At 37.9% G+C, this 24,138-nt stretch overlaps 1 protein-coding gene across 1 annotated transcript in view; it reads left to right on the top strand.

Annotated features, from left to right (window-relative positions):
* Positions 1–2,078: 2,078 nt before the first annotated feature.
* Positions 2,079–24,138, top strand: part of LOC139590922 (macrophage mannose receptor 1-like) — a 33,975-nt gene continuing 11,915 nt past the window's right edge. The window contains exons 1-21 of the mRNA XM_071428890.1: positions 2,079–2,298; positions 3,520–3,693; positions 4,868–5,029; positions 5,951–6,064; positions 7,136–7,282; positions 8,418–8,600; positions 9,391–9,545; positions 10,725–10,838; positions 11,715–11,830; positions 12,769–12,917; positions 13,796–13,995; positions 15,276–15,403; positions 16,665–16,752; positions 17,257–17,401; positions 19,677–19,712; positions 19,810–19,973; positions 20,512–20,579; positions 21,368–21,468; positions 21,789–21,928; positions 23,052–23,166; positions 23,746–23,927. Of these exons, the coding sequence (XP_071284991.1) occupies positions 2,238–2,298; positions 3,520–3,693; positions 4,868–5,029; positions 5,951–6,064; positions 7,136–7,282; positions 8,418–8,600; positions 9,391–9,545; positions 10,725–10,838; positions 11,715–11,830; positions 12,769–12,917; positions 13,796–13,995; positions 15,276–15,403; positions 16,665–16,752; positions 17,257–17,401; positions 19,677–19,712; positions 19,810–19,973; positions 20,512–20,579; positions 21,368–21,468; positions 21,789–21,928; positions 23,052–23,166; positions 23,746–23,927 (2,742 nt within the window). The 5' untranslated portion in view covers positions 2,079–2,237. The remainder of the gene's footprint in view (positions 2,299–3,519; positions 3,694–4,867; positions 5,030–5,950; positions 6,065–7,135; positions 7,283–8,417; positions 8,601–9,390; positions 9,546–10,724; positions 10,839–11,714; positions 11,831–12,768; positions 12,918–13,795; positions 13,996–15,275; positions 15,404–16,664; positions 16,753–17,256; positions 17,402–19,676; positions 19,713–19,809; positions 19,974–20,511; positions 20,580–21,367; positions 21,469–21,788; positions 21,929–23,051; positions 23,167–23,745; positions 23,928–24,138) is intronic.

The following is a 24,138-nucleotide window of genomic DNA, read 5'->3' as shown; positions in this document are numbered from 1 at the left end:
TTTTCTATTAGTATAATTTTCAGTTTCAGCATTCCCTGTGAATTTAGTGAGGAGAAAGGGGAAGGGGGGTGCTCCTGTCAGCACAATCAGTCTTTTGTCAATAACAAGAAGGGCTTCTCTCCTCACCACTTTGAATTCAGATGGAATAAGCACCAACTTCCCATTTTTAAATGCAAGAAAAAGGAACTGAAAACTAAGGAATGCAGCAGATGGTTCTGTACTAGAAATCTGTGAGAGGCTAAATTTTAGATGTCAGAAAAACAGTAGAAAGCATTACAAGGTAGCTTTTAAGTGAGATGTAAATAGAAACTAAATGCTTTATGAGAGACAGTGCTTAGCAGATATCCCCAGGAAACAACCTGCCTTCCCCAGGCTGCACAGAGTCTATTGAGCAAGCTGGAAAATTGGGCAAAAAAAAAAAAAAAGAACCAGAAAAAACCCCCCAACCAATGAATGAAATTGCTTTCCTAAGCACTGAAATCCAGTTTTCTTGGTGCAAATACGAGCAAGAGTGTAGGACACTGTTGAGAACGGGTTATTGCACAATGTGTTATGCAACACACAAGACACTGACCCCAAAAGGTTTGCAACTGGCATGAGGCTAGTTGGTCATGCCAAAGGGGGAGCTCTGAAGTACTCAATTCCTCTTTTAGCCTACCCCAGTGTCTGCATTAATCTTTCCCCACCACTTAGCCCTGGATGACTCCTCACAAACATCCATTTATACCATCCATTTATACCATTTATACCCAGAAAGCCCAGTTTGAACTCGACCCAGGCTGGCACTTATTAAGCAAAATGAGAGAACTGAACAGGAATTGTTTCCTCTAAGTATTTCACCTTGGGATTTCCTTTGTCAGAGAATTTACTTTTTTTATTTTAGATGTATCTGAAATATGGTTTCACTCAGTAAAGTCAGCTTTTATTTGTGCCCCACCACATTGGTGCCTGTGGCACCATTCAGCTCTATGACTTAGAGCTATTCTTGCAAGACTTGCTCATGCTAAACCCTCCCTTCATGTGACCTGCAAATAAAATAGTTATTATTAAACAATTCATTCAATTCCTAACTTTGCTGTAATCCAGACACTTTTTTTCAGAAAATATTTTTCTCTCTTACTACTTTCTACAGCCAAGTCAACAAGTTTGTCTGGTTCTTGCAATAGTTTTCCCCAACACTCTTTTAAAAACAAAAGCAATGATAGTTGCTCCTCCTATGACATCTACTGTTCAGCTGCTATATATATCTCACTACTGGCTATTTCATTTCTTGATTTTTTTCAATTTTGCTATCACAATTTTTAATTTTACTAATGTAAATAAACAGAAGGAATAGCAGGACTTGTGAACATTTGCAGTAGGGCTTTGCAGCATATTTGTACAAAACCTGCCATGACGATACAAGTCTTCAGATGAGCACTTTGCTCACAGGTTAAAGGGATTTAGCATGTCTTTGGCTTTGTCTTGAAACAGCCTCATTAGGAATTTCTCAGATAGATAAACATATCCTTTTACTTGGTAAAGTTTTAAAGTATTCCAGGCAAAAATTTCCTTTCTGTTACATGGAACCTTACCACTAGACTACAGTGTTGAACATCACTTTTTTCAGGTCTTTGACAAGCAATTATGAACAAACCAGCCCCAAAGTGGGATGAAATAAACCAACATAATAATGCTAATTTTGCCTCAAAGTGAGCAAGAGCTCATAATGCACCAAAACCTGCAGTTTCTGCAAAGTTTGCTCTCTTTCTTCTACATATGTAGTGCTGTGACATTATTGCAATGTATTGAACCACTGGGATTTTGTCTCTGTTTCTGAGATGCAAGGGTTAAAATGGAGGGCTTTAATTGATGATATTTTACTTCGGGTTTCTTGTCCCCAATTCTCAAGTTGCTTTTCCAGGTCTGTCCTGTGTAGCACCCCAACAACTAACTTGAATTAAAGTTAGCAATGTCACAGAAGATGACAAATGTCTCCACCTCTAGCTACAAGGAGGGAGACTTCAGTTTTGGAAGGGACTTGCTCTTCAAAGAGAGCAGTGTTTACAGTGTGCATTCCAGCTATTTCAAAATACCATGTGACAGGACATTTCCTTATTTAGAGTGCAGATCTTTATCCATCAACCCGTTGACACAGAGAAGAACCCATCACTAACTGCAGAGAGAAGGATTTTTATATATTGCCAATCTTCTAATCCAACTTTTGGCAGAAGAATGGGAAGCAAGTTACATTTGCAATGAGTTTCTCCAGGTTTCTAGTTTTCCTTTCCCTCATGCAATGTTCACTAGAGTCATCAGGTAAGTTTCCTGTTAGTTTTGTATTAGACTAGATATGAAAATGCTTTACCTTAGGCAGCTTTAGAGTTTTTATGCATAGATTGATTATTTTGTATGTTGTATCATATTTGATACATGATCTAAAATATATGTTGGGTACCCTGGCAGTTCTTAATTCACAGAATAAAAGGGTGGAGGATTTAGGGATGATGGAAAAATTGAGGTAATAAGAGAAGGATCTTTAAACTGGAATTTCTTTCTGCGGAAATATTAAATCAGATGGCATTGTGTGGGAGGGAAATGAAAGATGAGGAAGCATGGACTGCTTTCCATTTACCTTCCTCATCACACCCATGGTGCAGTGATCAGTTGAGGGATTTACATATTTGCAGGATAGCTGTGTGAGTTTCTCTTTCTGCCCCACAACATGAGGTATGAGAAGGAAGAACTGGCTCCTCCCCTCCAGCCACACCAAATTAGAAGAACAGCTCTACTCTCAAGATGTTTATCAGTCATTGGGTAGAGTTATAGAGAGAAATGGTAAAGCAGTAATGTGTGGAGAACTGAGTGGAGGAATGAGTTTGCATGAATGTGAGACTGAGAGTCTATATCAGAAATGTCACCATAAAAGAACATTCCCATAATACTGTAATAGTTTAAAAATATGAAACATTCCTAACCTTAAAGGATCTGGGTTTAGAATGAATCTGCAAGACTTCTCCAAGTGGAGAAATGTGCAACTGAAACCTAAACTTTTCACTGTGTAAATATGCTCATGACAATCTGGTCTATATTTTCTCTGGTCAGCCACCCTTTTTCTTTTAACACTTAAGGAATAGGTGGGGTGAAAGAGTGGTAGATGGATAGAGTAATAAAGCAAATAAAGCAAACTTACTGAACTGTGCAGAAAACAAAAATGCAGTGAACTTATTGTTTCTATTCTTGCAGTTTTTCTCTCTTCAGGAACTACAAGGTATCACCGACTTTTCATCACAGAATTTGACTTGCCTACAGTGTATACATATCAAACTCTAACAACAGTATTTAAACTTCTCATTTTACTAAAACATTTTATTTAATATCTGTAGCCATGCTAGGGAGGAAATTATAATAAAAAGAAATTTTAAAAGATTGCATAACTTCTCAATTTGGATAGACAAATAGATAATTCCATTATTAGAAATTTAGATATATGATTTTAATGTTATTTTCATGTCCTTTAACACTTTTATTCCCTCCTAGTTACTTTTACATTACGAGGAAATGCCAATGGACAGCCTTGTGTATTCCCTTTCAAATACAAAGACAGGCAGTACAATGAGTGCACAGATGTTGACAGGTCAGACGGGCTGCTCTGGTGTGCAACAACTGCAGATTTTGATGCTGATAAACTCTATGGATTTTGCCCACTTATAAGTAAGTCTTGCATTTTATTCATTAACTTGTCATGAAATGTTATTGAGCAGACCATCTCTTGAGCTACCTGGTTTTTATGAGCTACCAGCTGCACACCTGCCTGCCTGACCTTGTTAGAGTAGCCCAAATGAAAATCACCTGGCAGGACACTAGTCCCAATGGCCAAGAGCTCTCTCTGAAGGGAATGGCGAGCAAGAGGTGCCACTGAAGAGTGGTTCAGCCCAGAAAGGTTCTGACTCAAATGCTGGAGGTGACTGTTTCCCTCAGTGAAACAAAGGGGTGAAGAGGTTCTTTTGTGGGACTTAAGTGTATGGCATGAACAGCATGAATTTAGACATCTATCTTATTATTTAGACATTCATCTTCCTTTCAAAAAATTCCTATTTCTCTTCCTTCCTCAGTCATTCCCTATAGGTCAATTCTCACTTAAACTGCGATTTTCTATTTTCCCTTTAATTTTCTACCTTATTCTAGTTTCCTATTGCTAGCCTACACAAAAATGCTGCTGTGAGAATTATCTTCCTCTCCCAACTTTTTTATGTCTTCTGCACTGAACTTATGTTTGGATCTTTCCAGTTCAGGACACAAACATTGGTCTCACCAATGCCCTTCCCAATAACACAGCAGCTTCACCAGGTTTGGTGAGTTGCTCTGCAAAGACAGCAGCTGAGCTGTAAATTGGTGTTACACAGAGTTCTTCTGTCGTTTCTCAAGCTGTCAAAGGCCACTTTCTGTCATTTTTGGAAAAACTGCTTCTCTTGATGGTGAGCTAAGAGGGAATTGCTACCCATTCCTACCCTGGAGGCATGAAGAGCCTCCAGGGTCATAGTTCACATCCATACTTGCTTTTCTCCTCTGACTTTACCCTGGAATCTCTTTATTTCAATCAATAGATATGTCTGGTTTACCTAGAATTGCATGTGCAGTATGAGAAAATTCAAAAGCAAATATTGGGAAAAAAATTCACTCCTTTATAAAAATATAGAAATCTTATATAATATTTTTTATTTTAAAAAATATACATTATTCTAATTTGATGCCTAGATTTATTTCTTTTTTTTTTTCCTGATGCTTAGCATGCATCTTTAAAGATTCTGCATTATTACAAACTTTATTGTCTTTTAGTTGGTACATGTGAGTCCACTAGAACAGTGCTCTATGTCACTTCTTCCAGATGACACCAAAAGATTTTGGACAGAAGATCTTTCCACCGGCATTCACTATCAGATAAACTCAGAATCAGCTCTAACATGGCACCAAGCAAGGAAAAGCTGTCAGCAGCAAAATGCAGAACTACTAAGCATTACAGAGACTCAGGAGCAAGCATATGTAGGAGGTAAAAGGACAGAGAACAAGACCTTAAAGAACGCTGTGATGAAGCGGTGGGCTGCCTTGTCACCTGCCTCAGGGAAGAAAGAGGGCAGGGTGTCAGGGTGGTTGGGCAGCCACCAAAGGGACATGGTCTGAACTGCCCTTCCACTGCCTGGGGCTTTTTAATGAAGCAGTGCTCACAAACCTCTTTGGCAGGGAAATGTCCCCATGCCAGCATTGAGCTCCAGATGGGAGCTCCTGCAGCTCCTACAGTCGGTCCCAGGGGAAGGGTTTCCTCTGCTCACCTTTGTGCAAAGGCACTCAAACCTGACCAGGGCTATGGGCTGGTCCTCTAATTTACCTTTTCCCACTGTGCTTCAAGGATTATTAATGTTTTCAGGAGAACATATGATGATGGTTAGATTGGTCCTAATATGGACACATTTGCATACATAAAATCAAAATAACTCCAGTGGATTTCAGGTACAGGTATCACAGCATCTGTTTGGTTATAAATATTGTAAAGGAGGCTTTGAAAGGACTCCCATAGCAAAAAAGCTGGAAAAAAACTTACTGACAAATAGACTTTTTCTTTTATTCCATTAAATCTGTTACAGAAGACTTTTAGCAAAATACCCTTATGAATATCAGGGCTTTTTTACATGTCCTGTGTTCTAATAAAAGCTAGTGAGAAAAATAAAGTCTTATTTAAATAGTGAAATAAGATGTTGATTTGCCCTACTAAGATCTCTGGCAGATCAATATAGATTCATTTACAAATTTCATTTTTTGTAATCAATGTATCTCAGTAATGCAGAAAGTACTGATCTGGGGCTGGTTTAAAATAAGAAATATGAATTTCTTACTTTACACTTAATTTCTTTTAGATGATCTTACTGTGAATAAGAATAGAGAGATACAACTGACGGATTTTTTTCTAATTTAGAGCTAACTAAAGAGTTTGGTTTTGCCTTCTGGATTGGACTGAATGCTTTGGATTTCAACAGTGGATGGCAATGGGCTGGGGGCAGCCCTTTCAGATATTTAAACTGGGCTCCAGGTAAGAGATGTATCTAATTTGTAATCTTTGAATTAATTCTGATAAGGCACCAACTAATATAAACTGCCCTACCTAACTTTATTTCAGGAAAGCCCATTCTGATTTACAATAGTTCAAGATCTAGATGTGTGTTTTAAGATGAACATTTTCAAATTACAAAGTTCATTGTGGATATAAGTTATACCATATTATTCTATTCTCTTATCAAACCAGAGAGCTTGTTTATGAAAGCAGAGTGTCATTGGAGTGATACATAACCCTACACATCAAAGATCAGAATTTTCCATAACATGTTGTCCATGAGTCTGAATAGCAAATAATGCTCCATGTTGTTTGGGGAAATTCTGAACACTATTGAGAAGCTTAGGGGGCCAGCTTATAATTCCTCAACAGTTTATGCAAAATTGCACTGGGCCACTTCAGGAAGGGAAATGGAGTGGGTTTATGGTGTTCCTCATACAGGATGAGCTCTTCTCTGCTTTTTGGGGTTTTTTGGTTCTGTGTTTGCTTTATGCCATGAGTATTCCAAGCTGTCTCCTGATTTGGAAAAGTTTCAAGGTGTCAAAGGAAAAATTAAACTCTCCTCTAAGTTTTCAAGGGCTGTACCAAGAAATTTCCTTTGCAGCTTACAGAGATTTGTACACACTGCAACAGAAAATAAAAAAGCTATTTCATAGGAAAGCAGAACTGTGAAACTCTTGAAATATACTGGAAGGATAATATAGCTTAAAACTCAATATTCAAAAGTTTGGAAGTTTTTGACACAAGATAAATGTCCAGTTTCAGCAGTTCTTCCTGTAAGAACAAGAGTGTCAGGAAAAGAATAAGACATTTCCCAGTACTATCCTGATAACAAAGTCAGTGGAGGGTCATTATTTCTCTCTCAGACTATTGACTAAAGGTAGCACTGTACAAACTTCAAGGCAGTTATCCTGTAGGGACGGCTATTTCCTATTAGTGATTCAAGGAATCATAAAAAGCAAATGTGTCTACTGGTAATATGATGTTTCTGTTAATATATTTTTTATTAATTTCTTGCTGTGATATTCTATTTTCTCTTTTTACTTAAAGGAAGTCCCTTCCTGCTCCCTGGGAAAATCTGTGGACTGTTGAATCCCAGAAAGAATGGTAAATGGGAAAACCAGGCATGCAACCAGAGACTAGGCTACATTTGTAAAAAAGGATCCTTCAGTTCAAAGCCTGACATTATGCCCAAAGGTAGGTTAGTCAAATAAAAAGAAAGTTTTTTATGACTTCTAGAAAGAGAAACTTGTATGCAACATTATTTTTTAACAAAGATGTTAGAAACCTTCGAAAAACACAGCTATACACCACACACACACTTTTATATGCTGCCTTGTTTCTCCCTTTGTGTAATAGGAGAATATTATTATTTTGTTCCATCACTCTGTCTTTCATTTTTGAAAGACACATTGTAGATGCTCCATCATGGTAACCAGAGCCAAAAGGCAAATTTGCATAAATATGGTAGAAATATTATTCTCCTTAGCTCCAAATGAATACCTGCAGTTACTCATGTATTCATGAAAAAAGTCCTCCTGTGTCTGATGTCTGAAGTTTGCAGTGATTTGGTTTCACATGAGCAGAGCAGGAGCAGCAGCAACACTGACACAGACCTTGTTGCATCTGTGGGCTCCCCCATTGCACCAGCTTGGCTGTGAACATGGCCCAGGTGAGGCGGGTCCCCTGGAGACTGTCACCTGGGAATGCTGTAAAATCTACTTTTAAAGAATGAGTTACACTAAAAAAAGTAGAGAAATAAATTCAGAGAATCTTTATTCCAGTATTGACATTAAAAAGAAACAGGATTCTATTTTTAAAGCAAGACCAAGGTACGTTTTTAAGAATATAAGTTATAAAAAGGCCACTGAGAGGATATGAAAATCCTGCTAATTTACAAGGTTTACAGACCTGCAGTTGTCAAAGAACTGCTTCATGCTTTTCCATACCTGAAAATAAGTTTGTTGTGAGAAACCATAGAACAGCAGGCAGAGCCAAAGTGAGTCACCACAGTCACCACAAGACTGAGTGGCTCTAGGGGACAAAGAGAGGAGAGGCTGATGTCTGCTTTGTTCTCTCTTTTCTCACAGATCATTATTTCAAATTGCATTTCTGAAACAATGTGGGCATTTTTAAGGAGAATTCATTGTATTTACATATTTAGCATCCTGTGCCTTAACGATATTTGCTTTTAATTTGAATGTATTTTGCATTGCCAACTACAGCTTTATGTTTATTCATACGGTTCCATTTTTGTAAAGCGTACTCAAGAGACCTCATTCTAGTGTCCTCTATTTTCCTCTTGTTCTGAAAAATTGTGTTCTGATTTTAGGGGAATTGAGGCCTGTTCAGTGCACGGATGGCTGGTGGCCATATGCAGGTCACTGCTACAGCATTCACCGGGACCCCAAAACATGGAAAGATGCTCTGTCTTCATGTAAAAAGCAAGATGGAGATTTGGCAAGCATCCACAACATTGCTGAATACAGCTTTCTAGTGTCACAGCTTGGTTACAGTGAGTATATATGTAAGCCTGTATTGCATTTGCTCCATCTGTGACATAAAAGATGAACTTCATATTAAAGTTTAATATTTCTCTAAATATCACAAGTGAAAGACTGAGTCTGACCTACCATGCTCTTTTATGTTGTTGCTGGTGCATAAATACAGAATTATATCTATGTTTATCAAGAAATAAACCATGTTGTAAAACATTACAGAGGAGGAGAAGAAAACAAAAAAAAACAGTATTCTTTCCAGAGACACATAAAAATCTCTAATGACTGCACTTTTGGCACCTATGTTCTGTGTACAAGGCTTTAGAACTGAGCTACAAACCTAGAAGATAAGCTTTTGCTAAGATTCAAACCTCTTGCTGATGCTAACCTCTTGCTATATATCCTTCTAAGAAAAAAATATCTTTTCACTTCTGATACTCCTTGGATCTGTAGTAACCAGTTCTGACACTGCAGATGCTGGCCTTGGTGAACACACCTGATGGGCCAACACCTGATGGGCCAACAAGTGTTCTAATGTCCTGGCAGGTCTCTTCATGGCTTGGACTCAGTGTGATCTCCTGAGAGATGGGACACCAACAGCCGTTCAGTGTCTTCATGCTCAGGACTATTTTGGTGTCCCGAATCACACAAAGCTTGCAAAAATCTTCTGCCACCCGTAAAGAGCCTTATGATCATTAAGGCTCATTGTGCACCACATGCCAAATTTATCACTCCCTGTTGTTCTGCATGTGGAAGCATTCACTGCACAGTGGAAAATAACCAAACCTATTTGTTGTCATGCTTCAGAGCCAACAGAAGAGCTGTGGCTGGGTCTGAACGACCTGAAGACTCACTTCTACTTCGAGTGGAGTGACGGGACCGCTGTGACCTTCACCAAATGGCAGCGCCGGCATCCCGCCTACACCCGCGGTGTGGAGCACTGCGCCGCCATGAAGGGGCAGGTACAGCATGCACTTCTCTCACAGCACTGCAAATTTCTGACTGCAACCACCCAAAATCACTTATGTGCTTATGCAGGGATCATTCCTTATGCTATCTTGAAGTAGTTTTGCTCCAAAATTTGGTATCAACCAGAAGACAAGTTCAGAGGTCAGGAGACATCAGAAGGAGAGGAAGTGTTTTCCTAGTATCCCCTTCTGAAATTTCTTGTCTGGTGAAAATTCTGATCCAGAAATTTTACATTAAATTCTTTCCCTTGGTTTCAGCAAATAAAAAGCTTAAGCTCTGGGAGAGGAATAGGGATGAACTAGTTTATACCCTATGTGGATACTATAAGTGCTATTTGCATGCCTTATATTCCAATCAGACAATTTTGTCCCTCAATGTCATGTCACTGAGACCTGGCACTAGGGCACGTTTCTCCAGTTGTCATCTACCTGCCAAAAAAATAATGTAAAATTCTATAGTATTTTTGACTGCTTGACTCACAAACTTTATTTTCTTGCAAGATGGGATTGTTTGATACATTTAACTGCATGTGCATGCACATGTATTCACACACAAAAAGTGTCATGAATTTTGAAAGAAAAAAATTTAAAATGCTGGTATTAAATGTATGCTGTCATTGAGAGAACTTTTATGTCATAGAATAATGTTAATGTTTGTCAGTATTAGGCACCAAAAGAATTGATCCTATATCAGATTTTATGGGGGGATGAGGAGAAAGCTCTTCTTAAATAGACTATATTTTTTTAAAGTAGTCAGTCACATTCAGATTCTTTGATAAATAGTTATATTTATCAAAAATAGTTTGATAAATAGATAAAATAGTTAAATTTACTGCAACCCTAGCAGATGTGCATTAGTTTCGTTTAATTAATCTTTTTTCCAGCAGTGTAGTGAAATAGTCTTCTCCAAAAGCAGATCCTATGCACAGATGAAATGGATCTTTGCAAACCCTTTCATTTAAAAGTTATGGTAAGAAGTATTGTTGAAACTTCTAATGTTAATTTCCTTCTTTCACCTCAAAACAGCATTAAAATGGATCTTAAACTAATACTTAGAGATGTGTCTACTTGTTTTAATAAATCTCCAGCTGGCCTTGTGAAGAAAGAGAAAAACCACTATTTGTGCTTATTAATGCCCTTTCTTGACATTTTTCCTTCTCCCTGCTATTCTAGGATGGATTCTGGGCAACTGATGCTTGTAATAAGCAAATTGGTTACATCTGTAAAAAGAAGCCTTCATCACAATCCTCTGCAAAGGAGACAATTGAGGACCTAGGCTGCCAGAAAGTAAATGCTCTCTCATAAATAATAATCTTTGAAAAAATGTACAGGAATTACTTTGCTAGTTCTTGCTTCTTTTGTATACTGTCTTTGCATCTTATAGAAAATCTACTCTTGAGGCAACCTGGGCTCTTCCTGGTAGCAGTTTACTAATACCATTTTTCATTTCTGTTCTGAAAATTTTCAAGAAAGTTGAGATTCATGGATGTATAAGTGAATGCCCTCCATCCCCAGATGAGCTGCCCTGTGATTCAGAAAAGCATTGTGTCTGTATTGGTCAGCAGAGATCTCTGTAAGAGCAGGAAGAAGTGGGGTTGTTTTACTGATATTCCTCCTTTCTGCTCTCCCTGGAAACAAGCACTTCTGGATTCCTCTTGGCTCAGAAAATCTCCTCACTCCTTGTACTTGGGAGTGACAGGGACAGCTCTGGGGGGCTGTGCTTGTATGCAAATTAATTTCTGTATTGCAATATTTTGGTATTTCATTATGTCTGATTGTGCAGCTCTGGAAAGCTGGAGCTGCAGGTCCCCCTGAATAAATCACAGGCTCCTTATAGACTCAGTTTGCAGAACCTCAACCTTAGAGAGCCCTGGAAAGCCACAGCAAATAGCATAGTCACAATTTTCTTTGAAAAGTCATGTATACAAAAATGAGATGAAAACTGAGATCTTAATGTCATCACTTAAACAAAAAGGCCTCCTGTAGGAATGAAGAGCATCAAAGAAAAAGCTTTTATTTACTAACAGATAAGCCCAATCTCATCTTAGTTTTAAACTCAGCTGCAACAAATTGAGCATTTACTATTTATACACATAAGAGCAGAGAAATTTCTATATTGAAGTATCTTTCCATTGCACATTAAAAATCTTATGTTTGTCACAGGGTTGGAAAAGATATGGTGTTCACTGTTACTTGGTGGGTTCTGCACTTTTGACATTCTCAGAAGCAAATAAGACATGTGAACAGAGCAAAGCTTATCTAGCTACGGTGGAAAGCAGGTGGGAAAATAACTTCTTTAAAAATCAATGCTTTTAATGGAGAAACTCCTAAGAATTTTCCATTTTTTGATCCCATCAAAGTGTTTTATCAGCATTTTCAAAAAACATTATTGTAGCAAGGCATTCAAAGATAATCCATGCAGGAAAATTAAACCCAAACCAAACATCTCAATGTTGTATGGCTATCACTTAATCTATTACAGCAAATTTCAAATCTCAGGGCTTCTTGAATTAAACAGTTTCCTCTTATCTTTCAATTCATAATTAAAGCAATTTCTGGCTTTGGTGGAGTTTTTTGGGGTTTTTTTTTGCTTGTTTGGTTGGGTTCTTTTGGGTTTTTTGGTTTGCTGGGATTTTTTTCTGTTGGAAAGTAGGTACTACAATTTTCATCTACTTATTGGTAGATGATAGGTAGTTTCTCATTATGATAGGAAAACTTTAATAAAAATATTTTCCTAAACTACCTTCTGAGGAAAATTCTGAACAAATGTAGGAAATCTTGCCCAGAACCTGCCCTCTCCCACAGCCAGAATGGATCATCTCTAATCTACCTACATCCCTGTCAGCCTTCAGAGGCTACATGGCCCCTAAGGAACAGGACTGCCTTCAGAGGTGACGGGTAGCAGCAAAGCTGACAGCTTGGTCCTGTCTTGGTGGTCTGTTTGAGGCACTTCAGAGATTTGGAAAGACAGTGAAAAGAGTAGAATACAACTAGAAGCCCATGGGAGCAGCAATTTGTGATGTTTCAGATGCATTCAGCTGTAAGGAGAGAGCTGTCCCTCATAAAATTCTTTTGACTGCAGTTTAAAGGCTGCCAGGGTTTTGTTTGGACTTCACTGAGGAGCTTGTGTTTTGGGGTCATGTTAACACTCCTCTGTATCCCTTAAATCAATATTGCACACTAACAGGCTGTGAATGGACACTGTTTCCCACTGCAGAAATGAGCAAGCCTTTCTGATTAGTCTGACGGGGCTGAGGTCTGAAGAATATTTCTGGATTGGTCTCTCTGACACAGAAGAACGAGGGAGTTTCAGGTGGACCAATGGAGAAACTGCTCATTTCACACACTGGAACACAGCCATGCCAGGTAAGCTCTGCATTGGCTCAGCCCCTGCCACAGGAGTGCAGCTGCAGCTCACACAGGTTTGTGCTCCCATTCCCCTGGTTAGAAATTAGAGTGGGGACTGTGTTTTGTGCCTGTGGCTGTAGGTGGCCAATACCATCACTGTGCCACTGTGCATGACACCAGTGCACCCAGCACTGTCACAGCTGAGCTACAGGTGGTGGTGTAAGTCAACCTCCTGCCAAGGTGTGCAGAGACAGATTTTGGTAGGGTAGACTGAAGGCAATACTGTGTAGGAGTTAACATGGTCCATGGTATAATTATTTTTGCCATTTTTAACACCAGTTAACAACAGCTCATCAGCTTTAGAAAAATTATTCTGGACAGATTTTTGACCCACAATGTGCACATGTGAGAAATGAGCAGTGAACATGAAACAGTTTGGCATTTCAGCAATACAGCTCAGCAGCTATCTGTGAGCTCTTGCCTTCACACAGCTAGTTATGCCTTAAAACAAACCTGCTGTACTTGACATCACCTTTCTTGAAATTGAGTTACCAGGATATTGAGAACTCCAAAGTACTTGTTAGGTCATCTATTACGTATGTAAATTTAATCAAGGGCCATTTCCCCAGTGATTTTCCCTGGGTTGGCAGATAAGGAAGATTTGTTTTCTGAAGCTGCAAATCTCTGGTTTTGGTAAAGCTGTGTCTGTGAGACTCATTGGCCCATACCTGGCCTCTGACAGTTGATATTAAAAATAGTTTTATATACAGGTTATTTTTAATATTCATAGTCTGCATCATTCTTTTCATAATTTCCTATTAATAAAAGCAAAGCTCTCATTCCTTAGACAACAATTAAGGCTTTGATTTTACTCATTTCTTTTCCGCATCGCAAAGGGAAAGAGCAAGGCTGTGTTGTCATGGGAACTGGAATTGCAGCTGGATTATGGGATGTTGTTAGCTGTGAGAAGACATCAAATTACCTTTGCAAACAGCGGGCAGCAGGAGTGCCACCTCCCGCCCCTCCAGGCCAGGTGCCTGCGGCCGCGTGTGCCGAAGGCTGGGACAGAGCCCCGCGGGCAGACTCGTGCCTCAAAGTAAGTGTGTGCCCACTTCCCTGGGAGCCCCAGCATGGCCCAGACCAGGGGACAGCGCCCTGGACACCAGGATGCTGGGACATTATTTGGGAATGATCTTCTCTTTGGTATTCAAAGTGAGAAAACATGGGGGAAAAAAATCCATCAAATGTAACGAAAGTCAGCAATGGAAAATTGTGAACACAGAGTGCCATAAATATGCTTTCTTTTATCTACATGCCAGGTGAGAATCTCACCTAATATATTTGCTTCCAGGAGTTTGAAACTTCAGAAAAAACATCATATTTATTACATCTCAAGAGCTGGCAGTGTCATTTACATAAAACTATGTTTTAGAGGGAAAACATGCCCCTCTGACACCCTTTTCCCACACAGCATGTAATACTTGTAGCAATACTTTTGGATCTGGGTTTAGTTGGTGACTCTTTCCAGCAAGTAAAACTTTTGAGCATTCTCTTTATTTAGCTAAAAATCCCTTAAAAAGCTCTTGCAAAGGACAAAAGGAAAGAAAAGGCAATACAAATCAACTAAATAAATATGCAGCATTGCTTTTGCATGTCTTTACATAAGTCTGCTCTCACTTTCTTTCCTGAGATTCTCTGCCTGTTGGGAGACCAGAGCTGATTTTATTCCTGTATTTACAGGAGTCTGAGCTTCTTTGTCACATGTAATTATGATTAAATGGTTCTGCCATTTACCAAGTTGTTAATTATTGTTTCTATAAAATGTCAAGCACTTAGTCCTGTTAAACATATCCTTAGTCCAAGAATGTATGTTCCTCTTGGCAGAAAGTGTATTTTGTATTTGCATGCTTTCACCTCAATACAAAAACCTCTTCCTCAGCTGGGGTCCACAACCTTCTGTATCCATTTTATCTTTTCTAGTCCAACTCACTGACTTACCCTTCCCCTTCCTTTTCTCAAAAATCTTCTGCTTTCTACTGCAAAAATGCCATGGTTGAGTTTTTCCATCTTTTTTTTGAACTTTTCAGTGGACAAAGTTCCAATTAAGTTACAGATTAGTTTTTTCTCTTCTGTACATTCTGATACTTTTTGTTCTCCTCAGATGCCTGTACTACTTTTGCCTTATTTTAAAATAGATGATGCTAAGAAAAAATATTTACACGTCACATTTTTAATGTTTAATATTAGAGGCTTGGACAGGTGTCATGTTGTCTCACTCAAGAATAAAGGTGTGCTAAAATGATGCCGATTTTAATTACAAATATTTTATAAGCTTCACAAATTTACTATTTTATTTTTACTTTTTGTTCTCAATAGTTTTTTGTGAGAGAGGGAAACCAGAAGAAGTCTTGGTTTGAAGCTGAAGAATTCTGTAGAGAAATAGGTGGAAATCTGGTCACAATCAATACAAGAGAAGATCAAATTTTATTATGGCAATTAGCTTCGTGAGTACTTGCATAAGGATTCTTTTTTATGTTCCTGCTATGGTAAATAAAAATTACTTAAAACATATCTGGAGCTGAACAAGTAAGTGAATAAAAATAGCCAAATTTAAATTACATTGATACAAAATTTCAGCATCCTGTAACATTGCTTTAAAAAAAATCTTGGGTATTTCAGAGGCTTAATATTTTGGTAATTTTCATCAAAGGTTTTAGAAAGGCTGTTTTCCAGATTTATAAATTTCTTACATGTTAGTCCTCTTCCTAAAGGGAGAAAATAAAACATTCAGCTCTGACTGGCATTTGTAGCTGTCTGAAAATCTTCTTTGACCAACTTATTCAAAAAATCCTTTGAGTTACTGTGTAATGTATACCAAAATTCAAGGACTTAATGTGATTTTTTTTTTCTGACTATAAACTAAAGAATCCTGAAATCAAAGAGTAATTCATTTCAGTTAACCTTTGGTAGCATTGTAGATGCCATGTCTTGCTCATGACGTATAAACTGTGACATTATTTTCCCCTCAAATTAGAACAATATTCTGATTGTATTTCATAAGGTCAAGACAGGTCAATGACACATAATATAGAGCTTTTAACCAAAACTGTTTCACATAGTGGAGAATTGGGGTTTACTTTCTGAAACAGATTTAAAATTTTCCTATTGAGAAGTTTTTGTGATTTTACCCTTAATTTTTAAATATATTTTGGTATTGTGATCACCTGAATGTGGTTTTATTTGTCTGTTAAGTCTCTTCTTTAGAGTATAAAATATTTGTGGAAGGAAATCTTTGTGTTATGCAGTGACTGAAATAGTAATTTTATTTGGTCCATAGGCATGACAAGATAAAGAGCATGAAATATTAACTAAACTACTTAGGAAGAGCTAAGAAGAAAATGAAACCAGTTGAAAATCAATCCTCACTATCCTTATTAGTTAAATAAACATCTATTTATGCTTTACTTTTGCTAAAGTCTCCGTCTTTCACCTCATACTACAACCAAGATCTGTGCTACATCCACAGGGATGGGAACCTGAGCTGGCTCTGGGCCATATCACTTTAACTTATTTTTAAATATGAGAAGTCTTAGCCCAACACAGAGCACTATCACCTCCCTGACAGAGTGCAGGGAGTGAGCTTGGCTTTGGCCACAGCTCTCAGTTCAGGTGTGACAGAAAGCAGGATACTTCTGTGCTTTTCAGGATTTTTATCCCAGCCTTTCTTTCTATGCTTATATATCTATATTGTATGAATTATTTTAGGGACAAAGGACTCAACACTCAGGCTTTCTGGATTGGTTTGTTTCTCTTAAATCCTGATGAAGGATTTTCCTGGATTGATGGCTCCCCTGTGAGTATTTATTTGCTGGATATTAATTGACTTTCTGTCTTTTAGAAGATAGAATATATACTGAGTAGCTGCAGTGCACTGTCCTAACACGGCATTGCCTGTGTTTCACCCCTGGTACCATGTTATATCCCACCTTTGACAGTCTGTGCCCTTAGATCTTTACAGCCTCCCAAAATGGGCACTGCTGTGTGGCAGTTCAGGGAAGTCCAGTTGCAAACTTTCACAAAACAAGATAAATGTGGCTCCCTCTGTCCATCAGTTTTTCTTTTATCAAACACATGGTTTTCTATACCATGTAGTCCCTTCGCCTTCTTCAGGGGGTGGTGGGGAAAGTAACCTGACCAGCATAACCTTCACAGCTCCCTCAGGTCTGTTTGAACTCCTAGTGATCCTATAAAAAAGGTACTTGAGATGATGAGATACTGAAATTGTGTCACAATTGCAATCTCAATAACTTCTATTCAGCTCAAATCACTCAGTAACTGATATGTATTTCCAACACAGGTAATTTATGAGAACTGGGAGGAAGATGAACCCAACAACTACAAAGAACTTGAACATTGTGTTATGTTTAATAGATCACCCCAAATGCGCTGGAACGACTTGCGCTGTGAACATTTACTTAATTGGATTTGTGAAACAAAAGAAGGTATTATTACTTCCCCATTTAATTGGAGCAATAAACACAAGCTTAAAAAGCAAATTTTATGGATTTAAACAAATTGAAAGGAAGAAAGACACTGGGAATTGTTCATTTTAAAACCAGTTGCAGTGAAGGCAACACATAAAGCAGGCAGAATGAATTGAAATATTTCTCTTGTCCTTGGGTTCAGGAGTGACCCTATTACTTCATCTCTAGTTTTATCTCTTTCTAGAATGGGTTCAATAAATTTGTGGAGCAAAGGTACTTATCCCCTTTCCTTTTATTACTCCCTCTATTTCTATCTATCTGCTCCAGTCTTCCCTGGGATAGCTGCAGACACAGGACACAGAGTTCTCTCTAGGGACTTGAAAAAAGCTTTGCTTACCACTGTGAAACAACTAATGAGAACCAAGGGGGGGATAAGAACCAGCAACTCTGAAAACCCAATCTGATCAAAAGTGGAGGTTGGTATAACCTTGATGGACTCCTGCATCCACCAGCCTTGCCTGGAAAGCAGGGCCCCAGTGCCAAAACTCCCCCACCTGGTGCCAGGCCCACAAAATGGACCTGACAGATGTTGGGGTGCCCCCAGCAGGAGATAGGAATGGGGTCTGTGTGGCCTGAAGAGATCAAGTGACAGCTGACAATGAAAGAACTTGTTTTGCTTGCTCAGTTCTACTTCTACATCCCTGCTTCCTGGTTGCAAACTGAGTATTTGTATGCATCTCCATGGAGAAGGAGATTTTTAAAACCTTCTTGAAACAACAAGAAAGTTGGATACACACAGGGAACTGGGAGGCACAATAGGAAGGTGGAGGGATAAGCAATTACATAGAAACACTGAGTGTGTCTAATATTTGATGACTCTGCCAACAAAACCCTTGAAGGGTGAATAAGGCACCATGGTAACATTGAAAAATTGCTTAACCAAAAAGGAAGAATCACTGTTCCCTTTTGGTAAATTAGTCACACAAGTGCACCATCCAACCCTGATTTCTGCATACCAGCTCAAAGCAGCACATCCTGTGCAGCCCTTTCTGGCACACTGAGCATGCTGCTTTGGATGGATGTGTCCCTCTGCTCTTGGTGAGATTACCCAGAAGGAGCTCAGAAACCACGACACAAAGACTCTGATCAGTTTATCTTGATCCTAGATGACCTTTCAAAAGCAAGAAAAAAAAATCAAGGAATTAGTCTTGTAATTGTGAATCTAGATTATGTGAGGAGCAGCATGAGAGAAGACGTGCTCAGATGTGAATTCCCTCATGTACACTCAAGACACCTATTTACAAAAGATATTCCAGCTTTCCAAAAACAATGAATGCTACAATTATGTTAGGATTAAACAATAAAATCAAAATGACCAGAAGTATATAAATTAATAATGAAGACATTGAGATAATTTTAGTTCTATTTTTCGCTAATTAATTAACAAGGAAGTGTTTAAATGATCCCAATATAATTTTACTTGATTTTTCTTTTTTGTTGTTGTTTATTTCTCATCAAACTATTTCTATCATTTCTATAATAATGTGTTTCTGTCCATCAAACCAGTGAAGAAATGTGAGAATCAGTAGTCCAGAGGTACAAAATAACAGGCATTCATATGAAAGCAGAGTTTTCTTTGAGAGGCTATAGCTGGCTCTGGGAATACAGCTAATTTGCTTCCTCCTGATTCAATTTGTAATCAGATACTTGAGCTTGATGTCTATTGGCTCTCCAGGACTCTTAAAAACAGATTGTCCTAGTAAAAGCCAAGTCATCAGGAAAGGAAGAATTCATTGACACACTGGAAGTTACATCTGACCTTAGCAATAAACCAGCATTTCATTTTCAGTACTTGTAGTCTATTACCATCTCAGTAAGCTTTAGAATTTACTATATTGGATTATTTTGTTTGGCTCTAATCCCAATAATATTTTAAAAAAAGAGTAATCATAGAGTATCAAGTGAAAATGCTTAAACAAATTTTCAAAGTAATTTTTGTTTAATCTACCGCAAATTTACTGTGATTTTTTTTTTTTGAGACAGTGCTTTTGGATGTAAATTACTGTAATGTACATATTTTTCACTACCTAAATATTTCTAAATTATACACTTACTTTAATATGACAGAATCTGCTATAAATTCTTGAAAATTATCTGATTCATAGTTTGCTTGGTGGGTTTGGCTTTTTCCCATCTATTTTACAAAGCATATGAAACTACTTAAAGCAAACATTTCTGATTTTCTTTTTTTTTTAATTTGGGATGTTGCTTATGAAAATCTCCTATTTTACAGGTACATTGATAAAGCCTGAAGCAAACTACAAGCTTGGTAGGTTTTTTTCCTCTTTCACAAAGATTATTGTATAGTTTTCAGACTTTGTACAGACCAGATAGGAAAGCATTATATATGATTCTTTATCTTTCAGACTATCAGCTCACCAGTGACGGATGGATTATACATGAAAATAAGCAGTACTATTTCAGCAAAGAACATGTCCATATGGAAGAAGCACGGAGAATTTGTCAGAAGAATTTTGCTGATCTTATTGTCATTGAGAAAGAAAGCAAAAGACGATTTCTGTGGCACTATGTAAGCAGAAAGCCTATTAATTATATATATAATTCAATATATATATTGAAGTTTGAAGCACAGCTGGTGATAAAACACAGGGAACATACTAAATATTTAGCAAGGCTGGAATCCTGAGCTATTGTCCTATATTACTTATTTATAGAGCAATAGATTTGTTCAGACCTGTAAAATTACTATTGTTTTTAATAGGTAGAGGAAAATGCACATATTAAAGAGGTATGAAAATATTAAAGGTGCAACAAAGGATAGTTCAGGCCCAGGTAGCTTATCTTTTCTAATATATGTAGTGTTCAGCACAGTGATAGTTGCTTTCCTGTCCAGTGGGTTCCTCACTCCAGGATGTTCCACATATCTCTGTTGCCTGCTTGAAACCTAAATCTGAACCTACCATTTGCTTATGTGAGGCTCAAATTAAAAAAAAAAAAAAAAAAAAAAAAAGGAAAAATAAATCACAGGTATGATTAATTGCCTTTCAGATTTTTACTTGACATTGAGGAGCAATTTAGTGCTTAACTATTAATTATTTCTATTTTAGATTTACACAAAACACAGAAGAAAATCATTTTTCATTGGCTTAATTGTCAGCTTTGATCAGAGATTCAGGTGAGTAAAGAAGAACTGCTAATGGACAAAAAATGATGGCAATTTCATCTTCAGGAAGCATTTCTGTGTGCTTTCATCTTATAAGTTAAAAACTGTTGTACAACTGACTTCTGGATAGTTTTAAGGAGATGTCTCAGATCCAAAGTATTGTATTCTTCTGTATTTAAGCAGAGAAATGCATTTTCCTTCCAAACTTGGGAGAGCAAACTCAATAAAAATTCATGGCTAAGATTCAGCTCACTTAATGCTTTACACTGCAAGGACTGCAACCCTGCATAAGTAGGGAGGACAAGCAGCTAATTTTAAGATGTAATTTACCTGACCCACACTTGACATCAACCTAAGGGTGAGATTCACCCTGACCAGATCTCCAACGGCTACAGAGAAAGCCTGGGAAGTTTTGATAAAATATATATGTAAGGGTTAAATCAAATTATTCCTACATGGTTCAAGTTACGTGAGCTAGAAGCAAGAAGTGTAAGTAGCATCTACTCCAACAGCTTTCTGAAATTTCTGGCAGGAAACTTGTTTTAACAATCCATTTGTAGAAGACTTTCAGGAGGACACCTTTCTGGGATGTGAAGGACGTCCATCCATGCCTTGAATGTGGCAGTACTAAACAGATGAGAGGCAGCAGTAGGGCTGTGGCTATGTCCCCCCAGGATATGTAGAGCTTTTGCCCTCTGGTCACTGCTAATACCTTGCTTAGCCCTGTGCCCAAACAGACCTTGTGAGTAACTGACTGCTGAGATGTCTGCTGGCAGCCACTGTCCCCTTGTGTCTTCCAGATGGCTGGATGACAGCCCAGTGAATTACGTTGCCTGGGCTCCAAATGAACCCAATTTTGCAAACAATGATGAAAACTGTGTGATAATGTCAGAAGATTTTGGTGAGTAAAATAGCAACAAGAAATATTTGGGTAAAATTTAGCATCAAAATCCAAAATGTTTGGTACATACTTAAATTTGAGGCTACCCCACAGAGAGGTAGTTCAACAATACTGACATTTTTTCATAACACACTCAAGTTTGAAACTGTGTCATCACTTAGAAAAGAAACATATTACAGAGGGAGGGGGAGTGTATTTGGGTAAACATGTTTCATTTGTGCTTTATGAATGCCATCTGAGCCTGATTGCTGTAGTGGTTACACAAGAGTTTCTCTCTATTCTGCAATCTTTAAACAATTATCTGTATTCCATTTTTTCAGGCTTATGGAAAGACATAAGTTGTGCTGTGAAAAATGCCTTTATCTGTGAAAGGCAAAATTCAACTTACTCAGGATTTGCTCCTTCTGTACTTCCACCTCTGGGAGGATGTCCTGAAACTTGGCTTTTGTTTGAAAATAAGGTACAGAAATAAATATCAGACATATTTAGCAAATTTGTTCTAGGTGAAGAAAACAACTATCCCTTTTATCTCATGAAATAAATTCTTTCTCTTTAAACACCAATTTACTAAGAAGTATGCTAGTTAGCAGTGTACTGCATTTTCAGGTTGGCAAATTTGTAACTAAATATTAAAAAAGAGGTGATTTGAATGTTCAAAATAAGTGACCAGGTGCCTTTAGCTATAGCTACTTTTCTAGTTTCTAGATACTTCTGCTTATTTTAGGCATTTTTACTGCATGGAAATCCTGATCCATTATCCTTATCTGTAAATGTAACCCTGTTTTTCTGAGTAACAATGATGAAAAAATGAAAGGTCACACTTTTCATAAGTAATTGGCCATCACAGCAACTCATCCTAAGCTGAGTAACACAAAAAGCAATAAATGTCAAATCAAATATAAAAGACAAGCAAGCATTGTTTTCTGCTAAGTTAAGCAAAAAAACCTGAACATACGAACTTTTCAAAAACCCAAAAAGCAAACAGAGGAAACCCAAAAGTCAGTTCCACAATTCCACAATGCAATCAATAGGAGAAGTTTTTATGCATTCAAAAAAAAAAAAGGGCATGAGGAGGGAGGAGCCATGTCTTCTGTCCCTCAGAAGATACACAAAAAATATTTTACACTGGTATTCAGGGAAAACACCCTTTCAGAAGGGCACTTCTTCCTGACACTGTTCCACTCATGTGAGTTCTCACATGAGCTGAGGTTTTAGCACTCCATCTGTGGTATATAATTGAAAAACCTTGACCTGAGAAATTACTACCTGCTCCAAATTAGGTTCACAATCAGGAAATAGTTCCAGTCCCTCAAAAATTCTACTTTTCAGTAATTTAATTCCTCAAAAGCTTTTGGTGGTTGTCTGTTCTTTCCCAGCAGTGACCCCACACGATGGTAGGTGCTGTGCACATATCACTGGGATTGGCTGGGTCTCCTTCCTGCTGGCTGACAATATTTGTGTTCCAGCAGATCCCCCATCTGCAGCTCTTTGCATGCAGGGACCAGCACGGAATTAATCCAAACCAATGTTCTTAATATTCTTCGACACCCAGAAGTCTGTCTAATCCTTTATTCTCTCCACAGTGTTATAAAATATTTGGATCCAGAGAAGAAGAGAAACTAACTTGGCACTCAGCAAGAAGTGTTTGTAGAGAATTAGGGGGAAATTTGGCCTCTATACACAATAGCCAAGTGCAAGGTATGACACGTGAGCCTTACAGCACTGCGTATGAAGCCACATATTTCACCATCTAACGATGAGCCTGAACCTGCCTCTAGACCTAAATAACCTGTGAAGAAAGACCTGGAGGTGTTTGATCCAGAGGGAAGACTGGAGTGAGATATTATGACATTTCCCAAGTTTTGGCAAATGTCATCTGTGGAAGGAATAGAATAATCTATTGCCCATGGTCGGGGAAGATGGGATAAATTGTAATAGTTTATAGTCATGATATGCTCACAGATATTCAAGTTAGACATTAAACAGACATCCATCAGAAATTACATATCTGCAGTTGATGCTACCTTGGGAAAGAAATGTTTTCCTTTTTTCCCCCCTCTTTTTTTCCCTGAAATCAAACTGCTTCAGTTTGATTACCCATTGTAATTTTTTCTTTTACCATTCACTCATAGCCTAATAACACTGAGGTTGGTATTTCCAATATACTTAGAAAATGAATGCTTGTTGTTTTATTCATAATTTGATTTACGTGGAATTTGAAAAAAAGGAAACTCTTCAGGTACTTTTTATTTTATTTTTAAATCTATTTTCTATCAGCTTTCCTCACCTTCCACCTAAAGGATGTTGCCAATGAAACATGGATTGGGCTGAATGACATTAACAGTGAGAATACATATCTCTGGACAGACGGAAGCATTTTTGACTATTCAAATTGGGCCCCAGGATTCCCATTCAGAGATAATTTCATGGTGGTTGACTGGAAGTATATTACAATAGAGGTAAACAAATAAATCAGAAAATGCATAACATAAATGACATAATGTTTGAGTATACCAGCCTGACTTCTGTCTCAGCAAAGATCTGATCCTTAATGGCTTAAAGCAGAAGTGAATGGAAATTTCAAAGATCAAATTTTTAAAGCTTTAATCAGAAATTAATAGGCCTGTTTAGTATCTAGGCCTTATCTCCTTTGTCAAAGTCTAGAAATGC

The sequence above is a fragment of the Agelaius tricolor genome, unplaced genomic scaffold, assembly GCF_023055355.1.
Source record: "Agelaius tricolor isolate 1412-34295 unplaced genomic scaffold, bAgeTri1.0.p SCAF_6, whole genome shotgun sequence".
In the NCBI taxonomy this organism is placed as follows: domain Eukaryota; kingdom Metazoa; phylum Chordata; class Aves; order Passeriformes; family Icteridae; genus Agelaius; species Agelaius tricolor.
Note: the sequence above shows the minus strand (reverse complement) of the source record. Positions and strands in the feature narration are given on the sequence as shown.